The sequence below is a fragment of the Schistocerca nitens genome, chromosome 4 (genome assembly GCF_023898315.1).
Source record: "Schistocerca nitens isolate TAMUIC-IGC-003100 chromosome 4, iqSchNite1.1, whole genome shotgun sequence".
In the NCBI taxonomy this organism is placed as follows: Eukaryota; Metazoa; Arthropoda; class Insecta; order Orthoptera; family Acrididae; genus Schistocerca; species Schistocerca nitens.
Window position 1 is genome coordinate 500,053,885 of NC_064617.1, and position 12,178 is coordinate 500,066,062.

Sequence of the window (12,178 nt, forward strand, 5' to 3'; positions counted from 1 at the left end):
TGCTAGAGGTGATTAGAAAAGACATTCTCCCGAATGCGAGTGTTCTATGTTACCACTCTGAACCGCGCTTTGTGTTGCTCTATGAGCAACGACAGTCATTTAAAAGAACATCCATACCGCACTTTTATAGTGCTAGGTAATACTGGGACTAAGACAGATTTAGTATTTCCATACTTCAAACTCCATGTGCTGTACCAGATAACACTGAACTATAAAGTAATACCTGTGAAATGTGTAAGATACATCGTGCGATACTGATTTAGCAAGTCTGCAAGTTTTAGTTATGATTGTCATGTAATCTGATCAGATATACAATCTTTCAGTGTGAATAATATTTCTAGGGTATTATTCTAGCTTTTTGAATGATTATCACCCATTCGTCTACAACATGAGAAATGGGTTGAGCCATCGATTCAGCCTCAGAGTTAATTATTTTTGAAAGTGGTAGCACAGATTGTCTTGTTGTAAAATTAGGCTACAGTATGTATATTTTCCCTGAATCCCAGAACGACGATATTTAGGAGAAGTTGTGAAAAAAGAACACAAAATAAATTAGATTTGTTTGGTTATGTATTTCGTATTATTTATGTATTTACAAATGGCACTACGTCTGCAGTAATCCTCTCGCTCAGTGGATCTTGAGGATCGGAGCCGCTGCTGCGTAGGGCAGAGGAGCGGCGATGGCGGGGGCGGCGAGAGCCAGAGGGGCGGCGCGCAGAACGGGGGCCACGGCCAAGGCGGGGGCGGCGGCGATGGCGGGGGCGGCGTAGGCCACGGGGGCGGCGATGGCGGGGGCGGCGACGGCCGCTGGTGCCACGGCCACGCCTCCCAGGTAGCCGGCCGACACGGCGGCGAACAGCAGGGGCAGGATCACCTGTAAGCATACAGCACGCGTCTCACATCGTTGTGTTCCAACATCGTTCTCAAGCATTCAGACACCTCTCTTATGCGCGAGATTTATGTTTTCCTCTGTTCGCTAATTAGAGTAAAGCGTAAGAAGGGGTCGTTCCCATAATGTGGACACCCCAGATTTCCTTTCCAATCCTTGTCCTATGTAGGCGAGTGTTTTGTCTTGAGACATTGCAAGACTAGTGAGCGTTTCCTTCAAGATGTGTTCTTATGCATTCTGGCAATCAGTAAATGTAACGATTGTATGTTAGAGTTTTTCTGGATGTATTTTCAATCTATGATTTCTCTGTGTGTGACAACGTCGTCTGTCAACTGTTCCGCCTAGGTTGCAACAGTTGGGGAGACGTTAAATTATAAAACAACGTGGTGACTAAAACACATACTCGTAAAAGTTAGATTGCACACTAGACGGACGTTGAAACCCACGATCGCTGAGAAAGTAAGTTCCTGAAGCAGAGAAAAAGTCAAGCGCTGTTAAAGACGAAACTCTTCATTTTCATTTATCTATTTGACACCTTTGCAGGGGCTGTTCTGACAAATAAGATGCAGATAGCGATCTTAAACAATATATTTTACAATCGGTGACTAAAATAGGTAGCGAAGATTTCACTGCCCCGTAAGAAATTTTTGGAACGAGTGGTATGTACTCCTTCCAGTATCTCTAAGTGTAGCATGGAAGTGAAGTAAAGCGAATGAAGCCAGCTGGAGACGACTCTCCCCGGCGACTCACCAGCTTGTACATGTTGCGTGTGTTGTGTCGGCGGTGCAGACTTTGCAGACCAGAGGAGGGTCCGGGTTTATATACCTGCAGAGCCACGCCCGGCGACCGTCCCCTCGACCTTGCTTCTTGCAGCGGACCCTGGACAGCCGAGTCCGGCGGTGCACCTACTGGCCGCAGACTTGTCGTAGAGAACGTCACTCACGTAATTTACATTAGAAGGCAGAGGCCCTGAGAGATGTCACATGCAGGGTGTCCCAGTCCTTAAACGCATATGTCGTTTGAACGCTGAAACCTACCAGTGGACATAACACTTCCACATACGATGGCCCTGATGAAAGATGCACATTTTGCAATATGAGTAGTGCCCCAAAAAAAGTAATGTCATGACCTAATCTGTCTGTCCGTTGAAGGACAAGTTTATGCTTACAATCATACTACACGCAATGGATATATTTTCACATCTGAAATAATTCACTAGTGTTTAGTGAGTGAACTTCTCACCACTGAATCTACTCCTTTATCTCAAGAACAATTTCCAGATTACGACTAATGAAAACAATGTGCTATGGTGGGGCTCTCGACTATAATTCAGAATACTTTGCTGTAATAACTCTTAAAAAAGTATTGCAAGTTTGTAAAGGAAATGAGAAGTGGCTCTCAACGAAGTAAGTATTATGCTGAAGGCACGATCTTTGGTATACGAGGCATCAGTGTAAGCACAATTTCATTTAGTTTGATGAAGTAATGAAATGTAAACAATGATTGATTATATGAAATTAATCTCATATTATTAAAGTGGGGAGGATACAGAATCTTTACATAGAACATCAAAATCAGTGTTTTCAGAAAACATGCCGCTTACGCCATTGTCAGTCAGACAAATCGTTTCAAATTCTTCTTGAACGCAAGACAATTCCAGATCGAAGAGAACTTGTCTACTCATTTAGAATACCAATATTTATACCAAACAGGAAACACGAGTCTGTCCCAAGTGAATCAAAAACTGCAAACTCCACATCATAATAGTCGTGGTTCGATTGAAACACGAGATATACATTTCAAACGTGTTTCGCCAAGTCTGCAAGATACTGCAGGATTACCTACTATAAGGCACTTATGTGCAGAAAAAAATGCAGTTCGGAATTCTCTTATTGTCTTCACTGGCACAAACCCTGACTGCAGTTATTCATCATTAATTCCTTCCCAGTATTTTCATGGCAGCCTTCTTTCTTAACAGACCACAGAGCAGAACCATCAACAATGAACAAGGAAAGCATTGAGTGTTTCAAACTTGCAGGCTTTGCTGTCTCCACAGCCTTCTTGGAGTTTCATTGATTGAGCCCCACTAGACTCAGAGACCTTAAGTGACACAAACCAGAGTAGCAGAATACCAGGCAGAACAGGAGTGACTGTACAAATAATCGATTAGTGTACACAAATACTGCAGCAGCTCGTAAGTAACAGATGTGTGAAACTCAAATCATGGAACGAACTTCCAGTATAGTGGAACAATCGCAGGTCATCAACGTCTGCTAATAAGTACAACGAAAAACCAACCAAAGCGGGAAATTTCACTATGGTTGGTTTACGTTGTCCCCCTTTAAATGATGGGAGGTGGCCATATAGTAGACAACTTTTAAGGATCGCAATTACACACATGTAAGAGGATATTACAAGTTATATCCTACAGAAACAGCCTATGCACGTCGCAAGTGTAGGAAGTGACTACATCGCGAACTCAACGCTTTTATAACAATTGAGTATAACGATTTGTCACCCTCACTCTAATATCTCTGATATGACAAGCAGATTCTACGAATCAGTTTCTCGTCAGTTGATATTGGGGTTTCAGTCGCCAACGTCTTCAAGGATGACCATAGAAATATATTATTTTTAGTGACATCCGACAATCACTCTGGTCACGAGCCAGGGCCTTCATTTTCAATTAAGCGGTTAGTATATCTGTTGTACAGGTATTCACAGGCTTTTATGTCGAACAGAGTTGGTGTACAGAAGTTTGGAAAATGCAATCTTTAGCGGGAAACAAGTGGTGAACGCTCCATTGATTGTATCAGTGCCGGCCGGTGTGGCCGTGCGACTCTAGGCGCTTCAGTCTGGAACCGCGTGACCGCTGCGGTCGCAGGTTCGAATCCTACCTGGGGCATGGATGTGTGTGATGTCCTTAGGTTAGTTAGGTCTAAGTTCTAGGGGACTGATGACCTAAGATGTTAAGTCCCATAGTGCTCAGAGCCATTTGATTGTATCAGCGTTCAAACAGGATTGCAGAATGTCAGGCAGTCTTCCACCTCACAAGTTAGTTGGGAATCGTGACTCTTAATTTGAGGCAAGGATGGCATATAGTTTTTCATCACCTGAAACATTAAAATTGCGGCAGCTGAAAATACGACCACAGTCCAGGGGGTATGTGAGTGGCTCGAAGACTAACTAAGTAATAGAACCCAGTACGTTGTCCTCGATGGTTAGTGTTCATCGGATGTGAGGGTATCATCTGGAGTGCCCCGGGGAAGTGTGGTAGGTCCGCTGCTGTTTTCTATCTACATAAATGATCTTTTGGATAGGGTGGATAGCAATGTGCGTCTGTTTGATGATGATGCTGTGGTGTACGGAATGGTGTCGTCTTTGAGTGACTGTAGGAGGATACAAGACGACTTGGACAGGATTTGTGATTGGTGTAAAGAATGGCAGCTAACTCTAAATATAGAAAATTTAAATTAATGCAGATGAATAGGAAAAAGAATCCTGTAATGTTTGAATACTCCATTAGTAGTGTAGCACTTGACACAGTCACGTCAATTAAATATTTGGGCGTAACATTGCAGAGCGATATGAAGTGGGACAATCATGTAATGGCAGTTGTGGGGAAGGCGGATAGTCGTCTTCGGTTAATTGGTAGAATTTTGGGAATATGTGGTTCATCTGTAGAGGACACCGCTTATAAAACACTAATACGACCTATTCTTGAGTACTGCTCGAGAGTTTGGGATCCCTATCAGGTCGGATAGAGGGAGGACATAGAAGCAATTCAGAGGCAGGCTGCTAGATTTGTTACTGGTAGGTTTGATCATCACGCGAGTGTTACGGAAATGCTTCAGGAACTCGGGTTGGAGTCTCTAGAGGAAATGAGGCGTTCTTTTCGTGAATCGCTACTGAGGAAATTTAGAGAACCAGCATTTGAAGCTGACTGCAGTACAATTTTACTGCCGCCAACTTACATTTCGCGGAAAGGCCACAAAGATAAGATAATAGAGATTAGGGCTCGTACAGAGGCATATAGGCAGTCATTTTTCCCTCGTTCTGTTTGGGAGTGGAACAGGCAGAGAAGATGCTAGTTGTGGTACGAGGTACCCTCCGCAACGCGGAGTATGTATGTAGATGTAGATATTAGCGCAATCCGTCAACAACGCAGACTGAGAAATTCCCGTCTTCGCAGCACTTTGCTGAATTAATCGCTGAAAGAGACGAAATGTAGATTAAAAATTATTCCGCTCGATTTCCCGCGTGTTGCTGATGATAATTTCCACTCTGTGTTCTACGAAGTACGCACATCACGGGGAAGTGGAAGGATGATTATTGCTGAATACAATCTTCGACTGGATTGAATTATATTTAATTCAAATTCTGTTGTGTCAGCTATTATTAGTCGAGAACCCTTTGGCCTAGTTTTTGTGTTGTAATGACCAGTTTTCTAGTAAGAATTCATCCAAGCCTACAAATGTGACGCCTCTTGCGAAACATGCGCTCCCTCGTATGCCTACGTGCTCGAATTGTACATCTGTCGAGGTAGTATTAGCAACTTTTCGATATTTTGCATCCTGTGGCTGTTTATAAGGATTATCACTGTTTATAAGGATTATCACAGTTGACTTACCCACAGATTTAGTGCTTGACTGCTGTCCCACTTCCCAGTCCCCTGGATATTCTGTTCCTTAGGTGCCCCAACAGTTGTTTCTCTTTACTGTTTCTCCGAGTTTTGCATCTGCACAACATTGTGCACGTGACGTACTATCTGCCAAGGTTGTTTTCTCAAAGCTAAGGTGGTATTTTATACAAGCAGATCTCCTTTGTCGAAGGAATTTGGGTAAATCCATGTTAACTGTCTATCTCCCGCGCACACCTTATTTGCGTCTTCAACTTTGCTCTCACCAGTTTTACCACTGCGTAAGTAGATAATTTTCGTCTATTCCTTGTTGTTCCTTAACGTGTGTTCTACTCTGTCAATCTTCTGTATCTCAGCTGGCAGCTGAACTGTAGTATATCGTTGTATTTTATCTAGCAGAGCTATCTCATTTACGAACCATAAAACGTGCATCTATTCGCTTCACGCATTCATTTTCAAGTTGAAATTTATTTTCACTTGTTGCATTCCCTATCAGACACACGATTTAGGCAGCAGTCTCCATAAATTGCAACCATGAGTTACATGTTTTTCAGTATGTGGTTGTTCCAGCTTGTTGTAACAGGCTGATTATTATTTCACAATAAAGCCCGTCTAGTGCAGCTAATCGTTGTGGAATTAGCTTTTTAGTTCAGACTAAATCTTTCACTCTGCAGCGGAGTATACGTTCTTCTGGATTTTCCAGAAGATTAAAATGTGTATAGCAGGCCGGTATTCAGATTCGAAAATTGGTTTTCCGAAGGCATTGCTCTTATCAGATGAGTCAACCTCCACGACCAGCCATCACAGCTTCACAGTTTCGTCATTTTTCAATTTTTCCTGTGTATCTATTAGAGATTTGGAACTGTTGCAAAGTGCTCCGACTGATAACTTTCTCCATTTGTCTGTCCTGTGACGTATATCAGTACCCACTAATCTCCGACGTCTTCAGCATTTTCGAAAAAGGTGGAGCTTGAAGACGAATTTTCATTTTAATGGTTTAACGGCATCAAATAATGCAGTAACTGTTTGCGTATCACTTGTTGTAGCTGAGATTCACATTCAGAAAACACTTTTTGAAGGGCATCTTCTTTACACCAGTGACTGTTATAAGTTTTTACTACATACTATTGCAATTTCGGCCTTAGGCCATTATCAAGTGATATTACGGCTTTAAGCCATGTCAACATAATATAAGCTGACACATTTGTATGTCGTTGTCAACCTTGTTAACAGGTCCCTGGAACGAATCAGCGCAGCAGAAAAGTGTCGAGATTCGGTGTGCCGGCCTGTGAATGGATGGTTTTAAGGCGGGTATCCATCTGCGTCGGCGAACGCGAGCTGGTTCCCCTTAAAATGCTTCAAATGGCTCTAAGCACTACGGGACTTAACGCCAGAGGTCATCACTCGTCTAGAGCTTAGAACTACTTAAACCAAACTAACCTAAGGACATCACACACATCCATGCCCGAGGCAGGATTCGTACGGTTCCAGACTGAAGCGCCTAGGGGTTCCCCTTATTCCGCGTCAGTTACACATGTCGGATATTGCTCCTCTAACACTTTCTCCATGTACGCGTACACCATAATTACTCTACCACGCGAACACTGGGGTACACTCGTCTGGTGTGAGACGTCCACAGGGGGGACAGCTGGGGGCGAACCGCACAATAATCCTGAGTTCGGCGTGGGGTGGCGGTGGGTTGAGGGGGCTGCTGTAGCCTGTTGTGGGGTTATGTACCACCTCGGTCTACGGCGGGGACGAAGCCTCTCCGTCGTTTCTGGGTCCCAAGTTTCATACAATACAAGGTAGTGTATATAGACATAGGGAAAAGAAATAATACCCGATTTCTAAGAGTGTGCCCGTAATAGAAGCGAGTAGCAGGTTATTTAAATAGCCAAAGTAATATTGCACAGTACGTTACGTGTCGTGTCACCTCAACTCATTAAGGGTAGAATTACAGCCACGTGTATGCTGCAACGGTGTGGATACGATAGTGAACAGTACCATAATGTTGTAAATGATGTATGTATATTGTTATAGATGGAAAAAAAATATTCAGGAGGAAGCGAGAAGGTGCAGTGTTTGGTGGAACAAGAGATGCTCGCATAAAACGCAGTAAGTGACAATGGCCTCTCGCAGGCAGTGGAGCGGGATACTATCATATATTGCTGCGGCTGAATTTAGTAATCTGTATAGTGTTTAAAGTGGCCTTATGTTATTGTGTTTGGTGATTCCGAAATGGTTTCGTACATTCAGGTAACAGAAGTCATGAGACAGCGATATGCAAATGAACAGATGCCGCTAGTGTCGCGTACTCGACGTATAAAAAAGCCACTTCGTTGGCGAAGCTGTCATTTGTACTCAGCTGATTTCTGTGAAAAGGGTTCCAACGTGATTGTGGCCGCATGATGCAAATTAAGAAACTTTGAACGCGGAATGGTTCCTGGAGCTAGGCGCATGGAACATTTTGTTTCGGATATCGTTAAGGAATTTAGTAATCTGTATAGTAATCTGTATAGTGTTTAAAGTGGCCTTATGTTATTGTGTTTGGTGATTCCGAAATGGTTTCGTACATTCAGGTAACAGAAGTCATGAGACAGCGATATGTAAATGAACAGATGCCGCTAGTGTCGCGTACTCGATGTATAAAAAAGCCACTTCGTTGGCGAAGCTGTCATTTGTACTCAGCTGATTTCTGTGAAAAGGGTTCCAACGTGATTGTGGCCGCATGATGCAAATTAAGAAACTTTGAACGCGGAATGGTTCCTGGAGCTAGGCGCATGGAACATTTTGTTTCGGATATCGTTAAGGAATCCAGTATTCTGGATCCACAATGTTAATAGTGTACCGAGAATACCAAATTTCAGGCCTTCACATAACATAAGGGAGCAGTGGCGTTCGTGTAGTCAGTGCTAACAGACAAGCAACATTGCGTGAAATAACGGCTGAAATCAATGTGGGACGTACGACGATCGTTTCAGTGAAGGACGATGCAGCGAAATTTTGTGATAATGGGCTATGGCAACAGACGACTGACGCGAGTGTCTTTGCTAACAGCACAAACACTCTTGAAGTATTGTTTCGAAGAAATATTAACGGAAAAGAGTTTCCGTGAGATCTGTGACCAAATTGCTTTCTTCAAATGTGCACACTGCGAAAACTGTCTATGCATTGACCAGGCTGTTTTTGCTGACTTGCAAACTTTTTGTCTCCGATAGTGTAGTAAAGAAAGTAAACTCTGTTATATGAAGTTTCATAGCATGTTATTGACTACTTGTCCGAAACAATCAATTTTTGTAATAAATAATTCAGACTTACAGCATCCTCATCGTAACTTTTACGTCTGATATCTCCTGTTCTAATCGACAATAGCAGCTATAATTTTTTATGGTGTATGTATATTTTGTTGCTCGACTACCTGCGCTACTTATGAATATAATTTGCGCGACAACATATTGTAACCTGGACATCTTTGGTCAGGTCTTTTTCATTTAGAGTCAAAGTGGCGTTGGCAAATTAATACTTTTTTATTTATTCTCTTGTGGATACGCCAGCTAAGTAATACATTTCTGGGAACATGTGCTTATGTACGCAAGGACGCCTTATCTGTATGTGGCTTTTTTTTAAAAATAAACCACATTTGATGTGGACGCTTAAAAAGAATAAGTAGTTTCCCGGCTTGTTACATTAATATCCGAAAATTAAGAGGTATTTCTGTAAACCCATACGAAACTGAAAGTAAAAAGAAAAATGAAATAAGGAGAAATAAGAAGAAAGAAAATTTGAGGAATGCTTTAGTATTCACTAACTAGCTCCCACTTGGAGATGGTGCTTGAAATAAGTTAAAAGCAGCGCGGGATTAGCCGAGCGGTCTAGAGCGCTGCTGTCATGGACTGTGCGGCTGGTCCTGGCGGAGGTTCGAGTCCTCCCTCGAGCATGGGTGTGTGTGTGTTTGTCCTTAGGATAATTTAGGTTAAGTAGTGTGTAAGCTTAGGGACTGATGACCATAGCAGTTAAGTCCCATAAGATTTCACACACATTTGAACATTTTCTGAATAAGTGAAAAACAACATCAAAGATAATAATAAACTGAACGAAATTAAATCCAAATGATCTGCATAAAGTAAACAGGTTAACGTAAGTCATTGGTATAATTCTTACGAGTTTATTTCAAAGAATAAAAAGAGGCAGGAAAGGTATGAATTAGAAACGAAAAACACGAAAAATTATTTAGTTGGCCTATGAGCAAAGAACTACGGATAGGATTAATACTACATTGCAATACTATAAGTATACGTGTTTGCAAACATATCCATTTCAGGCAGATGTCGCAGTCGGACGAATATGTATATGATTTACTGAGGCGGCATGGAAACAGCCGTTGTACAGCTAATTTTTTACTAAACAGAAGATAGCCTGTCGTTCTTAAAGGAGAGATGTTCTCACAAGTAAAAATATCTTCCGGAGTACATCAAAGAAATGTTATACTACCTTTACTGTTCAAAATATACAGGGTATTTCGTAATTAGTATTACAGGCTTCTAGGATTTATAAGAGGGATTTTGTAGCTTACGTGAAGTTTTGGGAAGGAAGCTATGTCTAGAAATGTACCGTTTCTATATAAAATAAGTTTGAAGATCGCATCACTTTTCATTCTCCCGCTTCACTGTTCGATATATAATGGTAGCATATGCAACGTACTCTTAGTGACTGTAGCTGCGTTTCGAAACGAAGTCTTGAGTGACCTACGTGCTGTCACCTCAAGGCTGGCATCACTCTCTACCAGCAAGCCCAACAGTGGATTTACTTCAAGCGGCCGCGGCCCTAGACGTCTTTGGATGGCAGACGCGTAGTCCACCTGACAGAGTGGCCCTCAGGCGCCTACCTTCCGGTGTCTTCACGGCACGAGCACGGCAGAGTCCACGAGCTCTGACCCGTGTGCTCCGCAGGACCTGCACTGTATTACAGTATATGCCTCTGTAGATCTGTAATGTGTACTTAGTACCTTGTCATACACCGACGCTGCGTTTAATATGGCGGAGACATCCAGAATACTTTACCTGAAGTCTTACGAAATAGTTTTGACTCAAAATAAAGAAATACTTGTATGAAGTATAATGTAAGTTTTGTTACTGTTCACCCCAATACTGATCTCCTACCTTGAAGATAACTTTCTTTTTAATTTCTTTTCTACATTTTACTTACTACGAGCAATGTAATTGCTTTATTCCCTGATGTATGGCATAAATATTTTTATCCTACAAAATTTATGAAAGTTATACACTTAAATTATTCATAAAATTTCTATACTTCTCTGATTTGGATTATGTATCATTGCAGATAAAAATGTTAGCTACTAATATATTAATAACTGTATCGAATTATGTATCCACATTTTTGCTATATACAAGACGATGAACGAGTCAACCGCAACAGTGGCACCTAGTGCACGTACGCGATGGTCTTTCTGTTTACAGCTCTTCTTTGTCAGTCACTATATAGTGCCGAACATTTATACTTGTAATCGGCGTAATACAGTTATGTTTATGTTTGTAAATAGTAATTTTCATTTGACATGCCGATCTGCAGTGACCGTCATCTTACTGGAAATGTTTACGTAATATTGAATGACTTCCTACACCAACGGACAATATGTCTGTCGAAATCAGTCATTCAATAAAAAGTTTTTCTAGCGGTATTGGCTTGTGAAGTTTTCTTCAGTTACCAAACACTGCAGACGGCCCCCACACTGAAACTGTCAGATATATATAAATTAGTAATCAATTGTAGCTTGTTAAATTAGATTTTCTCCACTATATTAGAATGGTTGAACTGCTGTTGAGGGTGATGGGTGTAAATTAGAACGTGAAGCAGACGATGATTATGAATTTTAAACGTACAATATCGCAGAGTTTCACTGTATCAGCAGACATGTATGATAATACCACTATCGAAAACAGAATGCCTATTTGAATAACTGCCGCTACAAATGAAAGATGGAGTGTGGTCAAAATTAAAGTCCCTCGGATAGTATTTATAAAATGACACACAAATGACTCTTGTTACTGAACAGGAGAGCTGCCCATCACACGTAGTGCTGTAGCCGTCATTTCGATGCACCAGTGTGATGCTGTCACACGCCCGCACGCATCCCTCACACATTTTCCACCAAGTACTTCAGTGTGTCATTACGTTTGGTTGAGTGACAGGAATAGACGTATTTAGGATCCACCAGAGGCATTGTGCATCGTAAAATTCCCACCAGTATATTGAAGAGCCGTTGTACGAAGATTTAGTGCTTAATGTCTGGTGTTTTAAATCTCATCGTCACAAGAGGGACAGAACTTTTCGTTTCACTCAACGAAGAGAAGGGAATAAGGTACAATAATGCCGTTATTTCATCACTAACTGGTGAGTGTCAGTAGGCATATTAATGGTAGTAAGGCATTTCGACTTCGACAAGAACCACATCTCAGATTTCATTGGAGGTCAACGTTTAAGCAATTGATTTGTGATTGAATCGTAGACGACTAGAGGAGAACCTTCAAGCGTGTTGCACCACATGACTTGGACGGGTATTTAGTGAGGGATAGAAAATAATATTTGCTCCGCTTTCCCCGATAACCAGTTTGTGGTGTGTGTTATAGTTG

At 41.8% G+C, this 12,178-nt stretch overlaps 2 protein-coding genes across 5 annotated transcripts in view; both read right to left on the bottom strand.

Moving 5' to 3' along the window:
• The window catches only part of LOC126251571 (cuticle protein 16.5-like), a 69,240-nt gene that overhangs the window by 31,634 nt on the left and 25,428 nt on the right, over positions 1-12,178 (bottom strand). The window lies entirely within an intron of this gene.
• Positions 553-12,178, bottom strand: part of LOC126251569 (cuticle protein 16.5-like) — a 51,444-nt gene continuing 39,818 nt past the window's right edge. For 2 of the 4 annotated variants that reach the window (XM_049952088.1, XM_049952087.1), the window contains exon 3: positions 553-804. In XM_049952088.1, coding sequence (XP_049808045.1) covers positions 629-804 — 176 coding nt within the window. In that variant the 3' untranslated portion in view covers positions 553-628. Of the gene's footprint in view, positions 875-1,639; positions 1,669-12,178 lie in introns of those variants that run through there. The other 2 variants (XM_049952090.1, XM_049952091.1) reach the window with 2 other exon arrangements.